Raw genomic sequence first — 19,993 nt, forward strand, 5'->3', positions numbered from 1 at the left:
AGAGTAAGATAGTGAAAACCTATTTGATCTCAACTGATTGGAATGTTTCTCATAATTGCTATGGTAAGTTTAGGCTATAATATCCTTTAGGGCTGGCATCAATTTCATAGGACCCCACAGTAAGTGGAGCTTAGCCCACATTGCTGTCTGGCCATATTTTGGAGCTTCCAACCTAACAGTTACCAAGCCAACTTTTTTGGACATAAAATTTTTAGGTTGTCTTTAGTTAAGATTTTGCCTTTGTTCCTTTCCTGTTATTTCCTTAAGTATAGGACAATTGTATTTCCAATGTCTTGAGTTTTTATAATATCTGCCAATGTTCAAAAGCAAATAGGAAGGGATCTGAATGGACTTTGGTTTTCATTCTCATTTCTGTCCTTCCACCTTATTGAGGACTAGAGGCCCGATGCACAAAATTCGTGCAAGGGACTCGGCCCTCACAGCCCCAGCTACCTCGTGGTCCCACTGCAGCCCCAACCCCCTGCCCATTGGTTGTTCCGGAAAGTCGTTCCACCATCCAACCTAATTAGCATATTAATTCTATTATATAGGATATTTTAGTGAGTAGCCATTGTAACAATGAGAGAGTTCTTTAAATTTCTTTTAAATTTAGAGCTTTTTCAGGTTGACAGGATCTATTGCCTTAAGTCAGATCTTAATAGTGACTCAAGTTAATATGAGTGCATGAATGCAAGAAGCATCCCCAAAGGAAAGTGCAAAAAATTGCAACCCTCGAAAGATATAGTTAACTCTCAGAGTTAGAAACAACCATTCCAAAACACAAAGAATTATGTATTCCCCTGTTTCTACTGGGGTGTTTAGATTCTCTAAACTCATATCCGCAGCCTACTCCACTACCTGCCAGATGTATATGCATCCTTAGATGGGGAGAACACAAAAATGAGGTGCCCCGTTTTTACCATCTCTGGGAGGAAATGGATAGACAAAGAAAACTCCCTTGAGAGCTTGGAGTGGCTGACCAGAAAGCAAGCTGCACCCCCGCAAGTGCACTCTGTATGGTGGAGGCCAGAGAGGAAATATTCTCACTGGTCATAAAGGCTAAGCTCTCAGGACATATGACAAGATGAAAGGAGAGACACCAGACACACAGAGAAAAGGAGAATTAACCAAATCCAGGAGTACTCATACCAAGTAACCAAGAGTGAATAAACCCACAAAACGAGTTTCACAAATATACTCTCCTGTGAATCTATATTTAGTAAAAAAGGAAGAAAAAGGACTCCTACCATTGTGCTTCCTCTGAAGTCTGGAGACAGATATCTGGGCGTCTGGCTTGGCAAAAATTCTTATCGTTCTGGCTGGCTCATGCTAGTGGTTCTGGGATCTCTCTGTTGCAGCAGCTTCAGGGTGAACAATGCCCAGCGGTGAGGTATCCTCCTCATAGTCAGTACTTTCAAATGCCTGTTGCAGAGTAGATTCTCTTAATGTGGCTGCTATCACTTGTTATAAAGTAATATAGAAACTACATATTTTACCCAAAGGATGCATTATAAAGAATTCATTTTTATATCTATACTAGAGGCTCAATGCACAAAAATTTGTGCAAGAGTAGGGCTTCCTTCCACTGGCTGCCAACACTGGCTTCCCTCAAGCACCAGCTTCCCTCTGGCACCTGGGACCGGGGCTTCCCTACTCCGGCTGCCAGCAGGCACCTGGGACCTGGTTGCTTCCCTCTGGCCCGGCTTCGTCAGAAAGGGCGTCGGAATGACATTTGTTCTCATTAGGATATTGCCCTTTTATTATTAAAGACAAAAGATCCAGAAAAAAATATTGCTTCTTATACTGTGATATACAAATGAACAGTCTGTCCCTTTTTTTCTATACAAGTCTATCTGCTAAATGTTATTAGTATACAGTATGTAAAATATAAGGATTCATAGCGAACAGAGAAAAATTAATATATTTGCTCTAAGAAAAAATAAATAAGATTCTGGCTATAAATTGTCAAGGTTTAGTTGATATGTAATAATTATATAGCAATTGGCATAATAAAGCCTTTATTTCTATGCTCTTTCTTTCCTTCAAGACTAAGAAAATGAACACTAGCTTTAACTCCCCTGTTAGATTAAAAAGGGAGGTATAATGATCAATATTAATAGAAAAAATTGATTTGTTTTTCTGCCTCTCTAGATAGACACACTTATTCATCTGGTCAACAGATATTGAATGCATAGAAAAGCCTGACATAGGTGTGGTAGTGGAGCTACAGAATGAAGTATATTATGATGGCTACTTATGAGTTAAGAGTCAGTGATCTAAAAATCTTCAACAAGAATGGAACTAAATGTGAATTATAATGATAGGAACACAAGTGAAACTTAGAGTGCTTGCAATAACAAGATTAAGTAAAAAGAGCAGAAATTTTATATTTTAATTGTGTATGCTGTAATCTTTTTTTTTTTTTTTTTAATCTTTGTTGTTGAAGGTATTACATATGTCCCCCTTTTCCACCATTGGCCTCTCCAAGCCTGCCCCCACCTCCCAACTCAGGCTCTCACCACCCTATTGTCTGTGCTCCTGGGTTATGCATATATGCATACACGTTCATTGGTTGATCTCTTCCCAGTCCTCCTCTTTTGCCTTCCCTCTGAGGTTTGAAGGTCTGTTTGGTGCTTCTATGTCTTTGGGTCTATTTTGTTCATCAGTTTATGTTGTTCATTAGATTCCACATGAGTGAGATCATGTGATACTTACCTGTCTCTGACTGACTGGCTTATTTCGCTTAGCATAATGCTCTCCAGGTCCATCCATATTGTTGCAAATGGTGAGTTCTTTCTTTTTTTTACAGTTGGGTAGTATTCCATTGTATAGATGTACCACAGTTTTTAAATCCACTCATCTGCTGATGGGCACTTAGGCTGTTTCCAAATCTTAGCTATGGTAAATTGCCCTGCTATGAACACAGGAGTGCATATATTCTGATTGGTGTTTTTGATTTCTTAGGGTATATTCCTAGAAGTGGGATCACTGAGTCAAATGGGACTTCTATTCTTAATTTTTCTTTTTTTAAAGGAAATTCCATATGGTTATCTACAGAGGCTGCACCGTCTGCATTCCCACCAGATGTGGACAAGAGATCCCTTTTGTCCACATCCTTGTCAACACCTGTCATTTTGTTGATGATAGCCATTCTGACAGATGTGTGGTGATATCTCATTATCATTTTGATTTGCATCTCTCAGATGATTAGTGACTTTGAACATTTTTTCATATGCCTCTTGGCTTTCTGAATGTCCACTTTTGAGAAGTGTCCATTTAGGTCCTTTGCCCATTTTTTAATTGGGTTATCTCCCTTTTAAGTGGAATGAGTTCCCTATACATTTTATAGATTAACCCCTTATCAGATGTATTATTGGCAAATATGTTCTCCCATGTAGTGGGCTCTCTTGTTATTTTGTTGATGGCTTATTTGCTGTGCACAAGTTTATTTTGATGTAGTCCCATTTGTTTATTTTATCCATAGTTTCTGTTGTCCTAGAAAATGTATTGGTAAACATATTGGCAGGACATATGTCGGATATTTTGCTGTCTATAGATTCTTCTAAGATTTTTATGTTTAAGTCCTTTATCCTTTTTGAGTTTATTTTTGTGTATGGTGTAAGTTGGTGGTCTAGTTTCATTTTTTTTCTTTTGCACGTATCTGTCATTTTAATGATGTTGATTCTACCAATTCATGAACATGGTATATTCTTCCACTTGTTTAAACCTTCCTCAATCTTTTTTAATGTCCTGTGGTTTTCAGAATACAGATCTTTTTAACTCCTTGGTTAGGTTTATTCCTAAGATTCTTAATTTTTTGTTGCAATAGTAAATGGGATTTTGTGTGTGTGTGTGTGTGTGTGTGTGTGTGTGTGTTTAGTTTCTCTGAGATTTCATTATTGTTGTATAAAAAAGCCATCAATTTCTGGGTATTAATTTTGTATTCTGCTACGTTGCTGTGTATGCTTTAATCTTAATTGGAAAAAATGGGGAAAATAAATTGGAATATTATAACCTGATGATATTTTCAGTGCTTAAAAGATTCCCTTTTCATGAACTTTATATTAACTATTGCTGGGTGAAGATGGATAAATATGAATTAGCAAATATTTAATTACATATACTTCAATTCACAATAATTTAATTAGTAACTCATTCAATACATATTTATTAAGCCTTTGCTACATTCCAGGTAGTGGAAATACAAGCTGAAACAAACAAACAAACAAAAAGGCCAGAGACAGAAAAGCATCGATCAGACTGTTAAACCTTAGAGGGGAGGTAGGGGATGGTGGGTATAAGGGGGAGAGATCAACCTAAGGACTTGCATACATGCATATAAGCATAACCAATGGACATAGACACCATGGGGAGTGGGGGTGTGAGGGGGGAGGAGTGCGGGTAACAGAGGGTGGAGGCAATGGGGGCTTAAGGACACATATGTAATACCTTTCTCAACAAAAAGGAAGGGCTTTTGCTTTCATGGAGTTTATATCCCAGGGAACTAATATAATATGTTCTGACACCCTACTAGGGGTGTCGAACTCAATCAGAGAAGGGGCCAAAATCTAAAATCCAGCCTAAATCGCGGGCCGAATGGTTTACTGAACAGTCATAAACTGTCATTGTGATGGAAACGCAGCGGAGTGCAGTGATGACAGCGCGGTGCGGGCCACTTTGCAAGGCCTGGCGGGACGGATTTGGCCCGCGGGCCTTGTGTTTGACACATGTGGGCCTACACACTTCACTCCATTTTCATGCTAATCTCAGCCAACAAGGACAGTACTAAAAAAAGAGAAGGTATGTTTCAGGCTGGATATTCTTCAACTCTGTACTTCTGTGCAAGGGCCTTAAGGCAGCTTTGCCACTAGGTTTACATATTACACACGTTGCTTCAACGTTATGCCTTGTTTCCTCCTCTGTCTGTAAAAGGGAGCAGGAACAGTTGGGCTCTGCTAGAGACTAAATAAGATGATGTGCGTTGAAATGTTCAGCAGTGATTCATACAACGGCTTTTGCTCTGTGGTTCCAACATGTACCTGCTTACTGGAACCTGGGGATCTTTAAAAACATCTCCAACCCCAGGCCACGCAACCCTGATCTCTGAGGATGGGACTTAGGGGGCAGCAGCTTTGGAACTCTCCAGGCGGCTTCAATTCGCAGACTGGGTTATGGATGCCTCCTGATAGCATTTGTCCATCTCCCTGTCTTTTTATCTGTAGTGTAATGAAAGTCAGATCATCGAGATGCACATTTCTCTGTCCCACCCTGTGACTTTAGTCTACATTCTTTCACATCTTCAAGGGGTAAGAGGGAGTCCAGACCTCCCCAGACTCCCCATATTGGGAGGGATTTGAGGACTAACCCTTGCACCTGAGGCTCCTGCCCTGCGGGGCCAGCCGGAGGAGAGAGGATGAGCTGGGGCACTCAGGCCTGCCGGGGGCGCTGGGCGCAGCGCGCAGAGGCCTCCGACTCGCCGAGAGGGAAGGTCTGCCGCCGCCTCGCTCCCTGGGGAGCCGCGCCTGCCCGGCGCTCCGCTGCGGTGGGCGCTGTCCACCTGCGCGCCCTGCACCCCGCCACCCCGCCGCGCCGCCCGGAGGCCTCCGCAGCCCCGGGCGCGAGCGGGACCCGCCGCCATGGACCCCGGGCCTGCAGGCGCCGCTGGGCCCGCGGAGCCGGGGCCTGGCGTGCGCGGCGCGGGCCCCGCGGCCCCGGCCTCCTCGCTGGCGGTGGCGGCCGTGCTGCCGGCCGGCGGGAGCGGGGAGCGCATGGGCGTCCCCACCCCGAAGCAGTTCTGCCGGGTCCTGGAGCGGCCGCTCATCAGCTACACCCTGCAGGCCCTGGAGAGGTAACCACGCTGCCGCCGGCGCGCCGCCCTGCTCCTTCCTCCTCCTCCTCCTCCGCCTCCGCCCTCCGCCCAGGCCCGCCCGCCCGCCCGCGACGCCTTCCCCTGCGGCCGCCCCCGCGCGGCGCCTTGTCCTGGCCGCGGAGGGCCGGCCGCGCGGCGCAGCCCCCGGAGCGTGGGCCCCATCCCTGCCCTGGGCCCGCGGGCCGGAGCCCGGAGGAGGCCGGGCCTGGGACATGGCGGGGAAGGGCTGAGGGCCCACGGGGTGGGCGGAGAGACATCAGTTCTACCTGTGGCCGCTGTGGCCCAAGGAGAAGCGGGGCCAGGACTCTCCTGGTCGCTGCCCGTCCCTCCTGGGGCCTCGCCCGTGCCCACCTTCCCGCGCCCAGGCCTTCTCCCCGCGGCACATGCGTGCTCTTGCCCGCCCGCCCGCCTGCGCATGCGCAGGGGTTCCAGGGCCTTGGCTCATTCACTTAAAAAAAAAAAACCACCACATTTTATCGAGAGGGGGAGAGAGAAATAGAGAGTTAGAAACATCGATGAGAGAGAACCATTGACCAGCTGCCTCCTGCACACGCCCTTTCCCCCCTGGGGATGTGCCCTCAACCAAGGTACATGCCCTTAACTGGGGTCGAACCTGGGACTTTTCAGTCCGCAGACCGAAGCTCTATGAGTCTATCCACTGAGCCAAACTGGTTTCAGCTGCTCATTCGTTTTTACCCATGCATTCACCAACACTAACTGAGCAATGCATATAATATTTGCATATTACACCATATAATGCTAATTAACTAGGTGCTGATGTTGGCCTGGGGAGAATGGAATCCAAGTTGTTCTTAAGGGAGAGGGAGAGAAAGAGAGTGAGAAGAGCATCAGTGATGAGAGAGGATCCATAATGGGCTGCTTCCTGCACGCCCCACCCTGGGGATCAGCCTGCAACCTGGGCATGTGCCCTAATGGAGAATTGAACTGTGGCCCCCTGGTTCATAGGTCCGCGCTGAACTACACTGGGGCTGATGTGTGTCTTTTGATGGATGAAACTGATTTAAGAGTTCTTCTTTGAGGCCAGCACATGCCTTATTTTATTAGGAAAAGGGGCTGATTAGCTAGTTGGGAAAATGAAGGAGAGACAGGGATGGGATGACGAGGATTAGAAGAATTGTAGTGTGGAGCTAAGGACATGAGAAGAGGGGTATGCTATTTTATTAACCTTGTTTTTACCACCTGGTAATGAATGTGAGGGAGCATGGGATGAGGTTCAAGGTGGGGGAACTGGGATTGCAAAGATCCACATTCGTGTCCTTGAGGTGTTGAAGCTTCTTGAAGCTAGTGGGGAGCTTTGATAGTATTTTAAACCTTTGGGTTGATGTGAGATGTTTGAATTGAAGTAGATGACATCTTTTAGCATAGCCTTTGCTGGCAGCTTTAAGGAAAAGGAAGTGAGATTCTAGTCAAAGGATAGTAGCATGTTATGCCCCAAATTCCCCCTCCTCTCCCCACCCCAATGCTTTCACACACTGAAGAAGCCAGAGGGCCCAAGTTGCTTTGCATATTGTTATTTTACTCTTTTTTAAATATTGTCATTTGCAAAGTGGAATTGTAAAGAGCCTTAATCACCCTTGATTCATGTAATCTGCCCTGTGGTTATATCTGAAACTCATAAAAACATTGAAACAGTTCCAAGTGCTTCCTCTCTTCCTTCTGTAGTCTTCCATTTCTCTCTGTAGTTGAGGGTGGGCTCTTTGAAACCATTGTATGGATCAGGCACCTACAATATTCTAGTGTGACAGACATTGTGACAGTAGCTCATTTATGCAGATATCTTATGGAACAGAATGGATCTTGGCCAGCAGGATTTTTATCTATTTAGTAATTAGATGTAGGGGAGTATATGTTGACATTTAACTTTTTTTTTCTATGAAAACTTACATATTGGTTTGCAGGTTTGCATCTTAACTTCTGAGGCAGCCTGAGATAGGTACTAAAAAAAATACAAAGTAAAACCAACTTTTAAACTAAAATAATGTTCTTGGAAGGCCTTGTTTATGGAAAATGCAATATTTGTTTTCCATTTTTATTTAATTGATAACAGCAGTCATAAATCCTAGTGGTAACTAACCAAAACCTTTATTTGAAATACACCAGGGCTCATTTTTCTCACTATTACAATGCATGAAGAACTATGGAATATTATATTTGGGATATATCTCAGGAAATCCTTGCAAACCTTGCATTTCAGGGGTATATGTATTGGTGCTTGTAAGCTATTTGCCAAATGGAAGCCATTCTCTTGGTAAAAGTTGGAATGTATACATGGCTGATAGTTTTTTTGTTTGTTTGTTTTTTTAATAGCCTGGTGCTAAAAGGCCTAGGATATTTCATCCCCTGGGATAAATTATACAAGTTCTAATAAGGAAAGGACATGGAAGCATAGAGTGTCTTTTAAAACTCTTAGGAGAAATTATGCATGCTTACTACTCTGTGTTCTATATAAAAAGAGATGTAATTGGTTGTCATCACTGTCAATCATCCAGGTGCTATTAAGAAGGTGTCAGCTCTCTTTGCCCTTTAAGAGTTATGAGTATGTGATGTCCAGAGTTTGCTTTTGCCTTTCATACCGTAGTTAGGATTTTCCTTGCTCAAGATTTGCTATCTCTTTAATAGAAGGTTGAGATGTTTTTATGAGTAGTTTTTATTTCTTAGTTCTCTTTTGACTAAAAAATTAAAGATACTTTTTGAAAAAGAACCCTTATGAGTTGATTTTCTTTTCTGGAATTTTGAACCAACAAATTCTTTAGGGTTTAGGATTAAGAAGGAGGGCAATCCTCAAAATTTGGCCCCATATTTCTGAATTGGAATAGGAAAATGTGAAGAAACATCAACAGTTTTGCTTTTTAACAATGCCATTTACACTTGTTAATTTCCACTCCTTCACTTACCCACTCAAAGGGACTAAAAATTTATAGCCATTTTTAATGAATGCAAGAGGAAGTAGAGCAGATAAAAGATAAAAGTCTAGAAGAAAGAAAGGTGATAAAGGTATGTTAACCAATCAGACTTAACAGATCCAAGAAAGTGGAAATTTAAGCTCTCAGCTAGAATATCCATGAAGAAGCAAGATGATTGGTCATAGAACCTTTAAATGGTTCAGGAATTAGAGGTACATGTATTAGAGGTATATGTAATAATATATTCTATATATATAATAGACTAATATGCAAAGTGTCCCCTAGGGAGTTTGACCAGGAGTTTGATCCCTTGCTATGACATGCACTGACCATCAGGGAGTGGTGCAGAATGAAGGAAGGCCTAATGCAGCAGCTGGAAGGCCCCAATTGGCCCTGATCGCCGGCCAGACCTGTGCACTGATTTCGTTATATATAAAGAACCTGTTCATATGTAATTTAGAAGTTGGAAGAAATATTGAGAGAAAAATTTATCTTTTGTATCAACTGGAACTTCATATTGTTTTTGTTTGTTTTGTGTTTTTCTGCTGGTGAATTTGGAAAAAATACACATTTTTCTAGATTAGCCAAGTTCTACTTGTGTGTAATTTCTTAGATACCAGTTTATCAGATTAAATGAGATTCAAAATAATCTCTGACCCTTACAAATCTGATGTATTTGGCTAAAGCACATGTGTCAAACACAAGGCCCGCGGGCCAAATCCGTCCCGCCAGGCCTTGCAATGTGGCCCGCACCGCGCTGTCATCACTGCACTCCGCTGCGTTTCCATCATAATGACAGTTTATGACTGTTCTGTAAACCATTCGGCCCGCGATTTAGGCTGGATTTTAGATTTTGGCCCCTTCTCTGATTGAGTTCGACAACCCTAGGCTAAAGGCTCTATCTGGACAAATGGAGACTAAAAGTATATCTAAAGCAGTTGTGTTGAGGTACATCCTCCTTCCTATATAATAAAAGGCTAATACGCAAACTGACTGAACAGTGAAACGGCTGGTCACTATGACTGATGCGCACTGACCACCAGGAGACTGACGCTCAATGCAGGAGCTGGCCCCTAGTGGTCAGTGCTCCTCAGACAGGGCCTCCGTGCCTCCACAGCAGTCAGACATCCCCCAAGGTGTCCCGGACTGAGAGAGGGCGCAGGCTGGGCTGAGGGACCTCCCCCACCCTCCACAGTGCATGAATGTTGTGCACCGGGCCTCTAGTTTATTATAATTATTCATTATGTACATATGTATAGACGTGTAAAAATGGATGTATATGTTTATATACGTTCATATATTTTCTATATTAATCTTATGCAACTTGTTCAGATCAGTACATTATGGTTATGATTAAAAGAATCAAGAATAACAACTAATTTATAGGTTGTATTAGAAACAAGGGTTTTTCAGAAGTTGATTAAAGTTTCTAGGAGTTTGAAAATTTCATTTTGGCCTTTTAGAAGGAATTGCAATTAAATTATTGAGCCACAGATTGTATAACTTGAAGAGAACTTTTGATTTTTCTCATTTTACTAACAAGGAACCGAGATCAAAGGTATTAATCTCTTACACAATTATTACTTTATGACTTGAGTTTCTAAAAGGAAATGTTGCTCTAAGAAAAGAAATCCTGGGAAAGTGGTATTATTGGCAGGGGCATAAAGCTCTGACAGTTAAATTGTAAAATTGGCTCACAGCTGAGAGACTCATACATCTAAATTTTACTTTAAAAGAAAGTATTTTGGGATCTTAAGGAGGAAGTAAAAATTTCTGCCAGTAATCTAATTTTTGGCTTTAAATATCTAAGGAAAGAAAGTATCATTAAGGAAGGTTAGACAACCTGGACTAGCTAAACAGATTAAAATGGCAAGTTAAAGATGCAAGCTAAAACAAGTTAAAGATGCAGATTTTGGCTTATTGAGATTTTTGGCAGTGGTGGTGGGCTGGGTGGGGTGATAATTCTTGACAATAGACTTGAACGATATCTGGCATAGCCTTCCCCATATTTCCTGAACTTTCTCCAGTTCTCTTAGGTGGGGGACACTGCTTAAAATAACTTGTTCCTTGATAGATTCCCATGCTCATCAAAACCTTATTATAAATTGGCTTCCCATACAAATCTTCTGTAGGAGGAAAATGTGCTGTCCCACTAACAAAAAGCATTCCAGATGCTGTGAAAGTAATGTATATCATTTTATATTAAAAGCTTGGCATTCTAATTCATGTTTTAGTCCTTCATTAGTTTGGTTAATATGAGTTAGTCTTGAATCTGGTAACTCGAGATGAATTTGAAAAGAAAAAAAAATCTGTCTTATCCATTTATTATATGTTTATTATGGAAACTCAATTTTGTGTTTGAGATTGGGTTGCTTTCTTACCACTTTAAAAATAAGTGAGAGCCCATTTTCACTAAATGTTTTAAGACTCCATGGTATGTCTTTCTATTAATTTCTGGATTACATGATTTTATGTTTTGTCTTTGTCTTTCATTTTTGCTTTCTGTGCACTTTAAGAAAAGTGTCCTTCCTGATATTTCTGAAATCACTGCAAATTCTGTTAGAACAAGATAGAACAGAAATAAATTCATAAATGTTAATCCAAATGAGCAATGTTGATTGCTTGAATTAAGCTGAAAGTAGGAATGGAGGAGGGAAGCCAGGAGAAATATTTAGACAGGAATTGACAGGTTTTAGTTATTAGTTGGATAAAGGATTCAGAAATAGAAAGGCATTTAGGAAGCTTTTAGTTGATTGATTGCTCAGATATATGAATTTGACTTTAAAAAATTTTTGTCTTACTGCTTCATTAATAAAAGAGTCAAGTCTGAGACAGAGAAAGGGATGGGCTTATTATTTTGTACAAAAAAAAAAAATACAAAAAAGACTACATTTTGTAGAGATCAGATGATGAGAGATTTGTGTTAAGTTCACAATAGCTCCTTCAACACTAAGGATAAGATCAGGACCTGGCTTGACCACTGGAAGCCTTCATGGGCGGAAGTGAGGAGACTTGACTTGTGAAGGCAATCAGAAGCCAGCCCTTTTAAACAGATTCAATATTTTGCTTCTAAAATATCAAGATGGGCCACAGTACAGTGTAGAAGACTGTCATGGCAACGAGTCATAGTTGCCACTGTCCCTAGGGGCCAAACCCTTTGGCCTCATGACAGTACTTTAGAGGTGTTAATAGGGCCTGATTTTTCATCTGTTTCTTTTCTAAAACATTTGTTTAAATCTTCTGTTTTCAGCTGATCTTATTAAACTATCTGAGTAGAGTACTGCTCTAAATATCTTATTCTGGGAGAAAATAACATTTAAGATATTATGTCCCCCCCCCCCAAAAAAAAAAAAAAAATATCTGTAGGTGTAATGGAGCTTGAGGTTAGGTTTGTAGCTTTCCCATGGAATGCACTAGGAAGGAAATACCTAGGAGATCTTGATAAAATCCAGACACAGGGGGTTCGGTGTGGACTTGCCTTCAGCTAAGGAGGTCAACCAGATCCATTTATTCAGCAAATATTTGTGCAGTAAGGCACTGTGTGAGGTACTTAGGTTCTTTCTCCTTTTCATGATTCTACATTATTAAATTTTAATACTGTGAAAGGCCCTTAATTCTATAACTAGGAAAGAATGTGAATAAATCCCCTGAAACACAAACAGTATTTATAAAGGCTTGCAAGTGCTGGGGATATGCTAGGGTTGCCGAACAAAACAGCATAATAAGCCCATTATCTCTAAGAATGGTCTAAAATGGTGTTTTTCAAACTTTTTTTTTTTTTTTTTACTGTGACCTGTTTTAAGAATTACATTTTGATTCATGACTCTGTGACAAACACATACTTATACACACACTGGAAAGAATTTCATGAAAACAACCTATCCTTACTATTTGGCTATGCATTCTAATTTTTCTATTAACTTCTAGTTCATTTACTCAGAAATATTAGTCTACTCTTTCGGAACTGACTTTACAGCACACGAGTGGGTCTTGAAATCTGCAGTTTGAGAAACACTGGTTTAACACACTTTTCTATTTTAGAACTTTGTACAATTGTGTGAAATACCGTGCACTGTGTTCTAGTAAAAAGCCTGCTCAGATTGGCCAGAGTCAGAGAGGTGGTCTATTAAAAAAAGAACTGGTGTTGCCTCGGAAGTGGGGGGTAGTCTTATACAGCGAATATATTGATAGGCCTACACCTATGTTTTAACTGTAAAATTAGGGGGTCATCTTATTCGCCGGAAAATACGGTAACCTAAACCAGTTTATCTGTTGGTAATTATTTACATCCATCTAGTTTGCTTTCTGTTTGATGGATTATAGATGATTATTTTATATCTACTTTAAGGCATTCTGGTAAAATTGGGATTTACCTTTGGGAGTTCATTAATTCATGAACAGATATTTGAATGAACGTTCGATGTCTAGAAGTGTCCCATCATCTTTCTTTCTCGTAATTGTTCTATATATGAACATTTAATTCAACTTAATTTTTTATTTAAAAAAAACAGCATTATTATCTCTTTAAAAGTTACTTTTAACCTATTTTTTTCTGGTAGACTATCATAAGAAAAGCAACAGAGATGAATAACTTAGGGTACAAGTTAAGCTCTTGCCTTATAAAACAACCCTGCCCAATGATTTAGTTGGGCATGCTTTTATAATTTCTCTATCTTAAAAAGAAGCTTAGTGTGATGTTCTATTAATAAACAACTGTAATATATTTTTTACTTTTAGAAATTCTTTTCTATAAATAAACTTAAGAGCAGTTTTTATCCCTTTGTAATTGTTTACGCTTTCTCTTCTCTATTCTTTGATTCATTGAACAGATGTTTATTGACACATGGTCTGCAAGGTCAGGAATTCTGCCAGGGTTTGTTCACTATTATATCACCAGTGTCTAGCATAGTGACTGGCAAATGCTAGATGCTTGGCGTTGTTGAGTGACTAAAAGAACACATGGATGAAAGAATACCTACTTTTGCTTGAATTATAAGAAATTTCTTTTTTGTTTTACCACAAATGCAGCAGTGTTATATGGTTCAACACTAATAACATAAACAAAGTGCTGGAGACACAATAATTCAGACACAATATTATCTCTCTAGAATTTTATGGCCTCTTTCTCAGAGACAGCGTTAATGCATTTATGGAGACTAACTGTGAGTTCCAAGATCAAACTGGGTTCACCCAGGTCCCTTCCTTCCTAACTATGTGACCCTAGACAGATCACTGTAAAATGGAAATTATATAGTAACTTCTCTCATAGAGCTGATATGAGTATTGAGATATTACAGGATATTGTAGGCAAATGCTCCAGGACCTGGCACCTAGCAGGCAATCAGTACATCTTAGTTGCTGTTTCTACTATTAATATTACTGAAAGTTTAGTAGGTTCCAGGCCCTGGGGTGTAGTCTTTTCTTTCTATGAGTGAGCAGGGATAGAGAAAAGGAAACAGAAGACAGTATGATGCTTGGTAAGACTCCCTAGTGATAAGAGCCCTCTGGAAGCAATGCTCTACCTAGAATAACAGGGACATCTTCCTGGAGGAGGCCATATCCGCAACTGACAGCTGAAGAGAGTAGGACTCAGCCTAGAGTGGGTGGGGATAGGGGGGTAACGGGGTCAGGGGGTAGTGTTGAGAGGCAAAGGAAGCAGCACAAGCATGTGATCAGTGTGAGAGAGAATGTGGTCAGTAGAGTAAGGAATATGGAGAGATCCAGTGGTGCAGGGAGAAGTAGGCTGAGGTTAGGAATTGAAGGTCCCTGCTCAAGAGCCTGCAGGGATTGGCCTCTGGTTTGCACTTGAAAACCATCTAGAACCGATGAGGATGGTGGTGGTTGAGGTAAAATGAGAAGGAGACCAGCAAAGAGGTTGGTATAATACGTTATGGAAGAGCTGTGCCAGTGCAGACAGAATCTTGGGAAACCCCATATTTTGGGGACACTGAGGAACTGTTCACTGTTATTTGCTAAGGGCTTTGTTAAGTACAGCATAATTCTCAACCATGTCAGTATAGTGTAAGTTATAGCAATTATTAAATTTGCAATAAAAGGAGTGGAGGATGGGTGGGCTAAAAAACAAAGAGCACCCATATTTAGCTTATTCCAAAATTCCTTTTATTGCCTGCAAAGATTGCAATATATTTTGTTCTTTGTTATTTGTGAGTTAATTCCCTCAAATTATTTACATATGTAAGTAATTTGGCCTTCTAGGAGACATAGGATCTAGGAATTAAAGAGTAAAACATCTCATAACAAAACAGTCCACAAAACCACATTGCACAGGGAAGGCTGTCTTTATTCTTGATTTTTATAGCAAACCAGATTAATGAAGAGAACTTCCTGTATTCTCATAATCTTTGAAACTATGCAATGTTGTAAGATATTACACTGCTCCTGGTAGATGAGATAGACTAAAGTCATTCATTCAACAAATAATTGATACCTCCTAGGTATAAAGTGTAAAGCAATGAACAAAACAGATTGTTCCTGCTATCATAGAACCTACATTCTAAAGGATGGCATGTTGTATTATCTTGATGAAAAACGATAAAAACGTATTTTTATCCAAGTATTTTATTTTTATTTTTGGCATTAGTTGATAGTATAGGAAAATTAGATATCAGATATTTGATTTGTTTCCCAGATTATGAGAGACAGTATAGGATTACATGAGAGTTAGAATATTAATAATGTTTAGTATATAGGGCTTAATTTATGTTAACTATTTTTATTTACATTATATAATAATTGATTTATATTGCCAATGTTATTGGCTAATGTAGATTACCTCTAATTTACCTCTTAATTCCCATCTAGAAGCTCCATCTAGTAGCCAGACTACCATCATTGCTTGCCCAGACTTTAGCAGTAGCCTCCTACTTGTCTGCATTCTTTCTCTGTCTACTCAATCTATTTTTCACCTTGCAGCCAGAGTAAAATTTATGCTGCTAAATTAGTTTCCTACTGCTTCTGTAAAATATTTCCATGAACCAAGTGACTTAAAGCAATAGGAATTTATCTTACACCTCTGGAGGTCAGAAGCCCCAAATCAGTCCTAGTGGGCTAAAATAAAGGTTCTGATGGTGCTGTGTTTCTTCTGGATGCTCTAGGGACAACCCGTTTATTTGGCGTATTCTAGATTCTACTTGTGGACCTGAATCACGCTGTGATCACACCTCCTTCTTTGATTCACTTGCCTCACTATTTCATGTATAAGGACTCGTGATTATATTGCACCCACCAAGATAGTCCAGGATGATCTTTCCATCTCAAGACCCTTAATCACATCTGCATCATTGCTTTGGTGTGTAAGGTTACATATTTGCAGGTTTTGGGAGCTAGGAGATGGACATCTTTCAGGGGCCATTCTGCTTCCATCATGTCATAGAACAGTGTCTAGAACATTGGTGTAAATGAGTTCGTTTCTTTATTTATTTGCATACATGTCTTCTTATGAATTAAGCTTTTCTGTGGGTTCCTAATACTTTTAGGCTTAAAGACTTTTAAACCCCTACCTTGGCTTGGGAGGTTCCCATGGCCTCCCCAGCCTTGTGCTTTCCTGAGCCTCCATCCACATCAAGCGCTCCCCTCCACTCCCCTTCCCCCCCCCCTTGCTTATAGAACTCAATTTCTTCCCAGCTTTTCAAGTCCTTGCTGTGGCCTCTGCTCACACCAACCTTCTCCCCCTCTCTCCAAATCCCTTTGCTTGTTTTCCTGCCACTCTCAGCTTAGATTAGGGGTGTCAAACTCAATCAGAGAAGGGGCCAAAATCTAAAATCCAGCCTAAATCGCGGGCCGAATGGTTTACTGAACAGTCATAAACTGTCATTGTGATGGAAACGCAGCGGAGTGCAGTGATGACAGTGCGGTGCGGGCCACATTGCAAGGCCTGGCGGGATGGATTTGGCCCGCGGGCCTTGTGTTTGACACATGTGGCTTAGATGGTAGAGCAAACTCTTCCTAAAGGGTTTTCCACTTTATACCTAGGAGGTATTCAGTTATTTGTTGAATGAATAAATGACTTTAGTCTGTCTCATCTGCATCTTGAACTTTTCTCTGCTTGTTAAATATTCTACTTGTACATAGTCCTGGAGCCTGGACTGCTCTTTCATAGCACTTGATCACAACTTGCAATTGTTTATTGGTGTGCTTATTTGTTTCATCAGTAAGCTTTGTGAAGGCAGTGACTATTTCCAGCGTATACTCCATGCTGATAATTTACTTGGTGCTCAGTAAATATTTGTTAAGGGAATGGACTTAAAGTGAAAAGACAGCTTGCCTGTTGAGTAACTCTTGGTTCTGCTCGTCAGTGTACTATTCTTGTAGCCCCAGGCAGATTGGAGTTTTGGATTATGCAGAGATTTTGTTCAATAACAGACAGTAGGAGATTGACAATTATTGAATAAAGCAACCCAATGTTGTTCATTCATTATTTTTCCAATGAAGTGGAGAGTTAATTTCACTACTTAGTACTTTTAAGACCCCTCTTCCATCTCTTTAAAGCTGTGTTTGACTTGAACATATAGACTCTCATAAACTAGGGATTCCATTACATTTTAAAGCGGCCTTCATTCAGAGTTGATGTTCAGAGGGCGTTTTCCTGTTATAGGCCTGTGGGCTATGGAGCATTATGCCTAAAATGGCATTACCCTCTGTCAGCGCTGGTGTTCAAGAGAAGTCTGCCAAACTTCTTTAACGTGGCCACCACTCAATGTATGTCAGTGACTCTTTTTTGAGAAAATGTTTTACAAAAGGGAAAAAAAAAAAAAGTTTTATATTTTGTATCTGACTCAACAGATTTTCTTTTTTTAAAATTTTATATTTTACTGAATTATGAGTTTTTTCCATTTTATTTAAGCTGGCTTTATATTAATTTATTATAGCTTCTTCATTTAAGCTACAATATTTCACTCTCATATCAGCAAAGTTTGAGTTAGGTATCCACCTTTGTTGTCAGTTCAGTAAATTTTTCTGGAAGAAAGAGACAGCTTTTGGAGTTCAAAAGTGCTTTGAAGGGAAAATCAATTTAAAAGCATTTTCTAGTTATGTTCTTTTTTCTCTACTGATTAACACTGTAATTATTTAAATTTTAACCTTTAAGTCGAAATCTATACTACATCTATATATCATACCTATTTTCACTCTACAGATAATTTCACACTCTATATTGTGAAATACTATGTTTACATCTGTATTGTGTGGCATAGTCACTGATGTTTTATTTTTTAATCTTTTTACTAGATTTGATAAAAATTCATAAACTGGTTAACTTTCAGTTTTTATCTTTCTATGAAGATACACTAGTACTTATTAAAATTAATTTTCTGTTATTAGCTTAACTTTAGTTGTTGATCCAAATCAATCTATATAAAATATGTATGTACTTTCCTTTTAGAGTATGTTGGATAAAGGACATTGTCGTGTCAGTAACTAGAGAGAACATGGAAGTAATGAAGGATATTATTCAGAAGTACCAGCATGAGCGCGTCTCACTAGTCGAAGCTGGAGTGACCCGCCACAGGTCCATATTCAATGGTCTAAAAGCTCTGGCCGAGGATCAGCCAGACTCCAAGCTGTCTAAGCCAGAAGTAGTGATTATCCATGATGCTGTGAGACCTTTTGTGGAGGAAGATATGCTCCTTAAAGTGGCCACAGCTGCTAAGGAACATGGGGTAAGTATTTATACTTATGTGAATGGATAAAACAGGCAAACACTATACAGAGTGGTTCATTTGCTGAGTTTTGATGGAATTATATTTAAATGTGAAGTTATTAAAATGGGCATGAGGATCTGAAGCAGGTAGGGTAATTTGTTTTAGGAAGTTTATAGATTGCGAGATTGTTCTGGAATTTATCTTTGCTATAGTCATTTATCCTCATAATGTAATATGAGCTATTTGGAGAAGAATGTAGTAATACTGTCCTCAGAGTATGGAAAATGTCTAAGAGGTCAGTCAAAATTCCAATATGTATGTATGAGTGTGTGTGTAAAAATATTCTAAATTTCCTTAAAATGGTTAGAATAGTGATCCAATAGCTTCAGGAAATCCAGACACTACTTTCTGCCAACCCGCATACTGTTCTAATCATAAAAAACATAAATGCAATTAATAGAAACTTATACTAGTAGTTGAAGTTCTTATTTTGGTGGAAAGAATTGGCATCTTTTATAACTACTGGCCAATAACTTGCAAAATATTTGCTTGAATCAAATACTATCCAAGGCAAGAAAAGAGTGATGACTGTTCAGTCAAAGACACTTCACAATTTTTTTCCCATGGGTTCCTTGTCCTTTGTTCTCATAAATTGTGTTCTATAGAATCTGAACAGATTTCTTCTTAGCCCCCAAATTTAAAATCTCTTTCAGAAGATCCTATTTAGATAAACCATTTTCTAAGTAAGCTACACAGTGTGACAGCCCCTGAGGTGGCATACATACCAAAGATAACTGTGATTTTTTTAAACTTCTATTACATTTTGGACAAAACAGAACAAATTAATGTAGATGAATTAATTACATCAAGAGACTAAGATGTCCAGTGATAGGGCTGCCAGAGTTTCCTGCATATAGGAACTCGAAAGTATCACAAGGATACAATTTCACTGCCTTAATTATATATGCACCATTGTTGGGTCCCACGGATTTGATGATCTTGGTAGGACCAGCAGTGAAATTCTTTTAGTGTTTGTTCATCCTTACTCTTGATGATAGCTTGTCTGGGTATACAGATTCTAAGGCTTCAGCTGTTAACGCCCAATACTTTGAAAATATATGATACAATTGTTTCCTGGCTCTTATCCAGCTTTTGGAAGTCGTCTAACTATGAAAAGACATGGATTTTGTGTGCTTTTATTTTTCCTCCCTTTCTCTGGCAGTAGGCCTCAACATGTCTTCTCCTGAAATCTCTGTGCTCTGATCTCCCCACCCCAACATCTCTCCACAGTTTTGTGTTATTACAGTTTAGACACTATTTTGCTTGTCACAACCCTGCAGACCTACCCATGGATATTGTATTTATCTAAGAGATCTAATTGCCTAAGGCCTTTTGAGCACTGGTTTATGGAACATTTTACTGAATTCTCATAAAACCAGGTCCCCCTGTATTGGGTTGCTTTCTAATATTTAAAACAAGAGGGATTTTTGCATCTGATAGCAGGCTCCACATTGTAATTTCTTTCTATATTTGAATATTGA

At 39.8% G+C, this 19,993-nt stretch overlaps 2 protein-coding genes across 4 annotated transcripts in view; one reads left to right on the plus strand and one right to left on the minus strand.

The window, feature by feature from the left end:
- LRRC72 (leucine rich repeat containing 72) overlaps window positions 1-6,246 on the minus strand; it is a 116,988-nt gene extending 110,742 nt beyond the window's left edge. Inside the window, exons 1-2 of the mRNA XM_045578193.1 lie at window positions 6,136-6,246; window positions 1,248-1,422 (exon numbers count right to left, since the gene is read on the minus strand). Coding sequence (XP_045434149.1) covers window positions 1,248-1,250 — 3 coding nt within the window. The 5' untranslated portion in view covers window positions 1,251-1,422; window positions 6,136-6,246. The remainder of the gene's footprint in view (window positions 1-1,247; window positions 1,423-6,135) is intronic.
- CRPPA (CDP-L-ribitol pyrophosphorylase A) overlaps window positions 5,401-19,993 on the plus strand; it is a 157,116-nt gene continuing 142,523 nt past the window's right edge. Inside the window, exons 1-2 of one of the 3 annotated variants that reach the window (XM_036429281.2) lie at window positions 5,401-5,848; window positions 18,194-18,470. In XM_036429281.2, the coding sequence (XP_036285174.1) occupies window positions 5,637-5,848; window positions 18,194-18,470 (489 nt within the window). In that variant the 5' untranslated portion in view covers window positions 5,401-5,636. The remainder of the gene's footprint in view (window positions 5,849-18,193; window positions 18,471-19,993) is intronic. The other 2 variants (XM_045578175.1, XM_036429282.2) reach the window with 2 other exon arrangements.

This window comes from Pipistrellus kuhlii, unplaced genomic scaffold, assembly GCF_014108245.1.
Source record: "Pipistrellus kuhlii isolate mPipKuh1 unplaced genomic scaffold, mPipKuh1.p scaffold_m20_p_10, whole genome shotgun sequence".
Lineage (NCBI taxonomy): Eukaryota > Metazoa > Chordata > Mammalia > Chiroptera > Vespertilionidae > Pipistrellus > Pipistrellus kuhlii.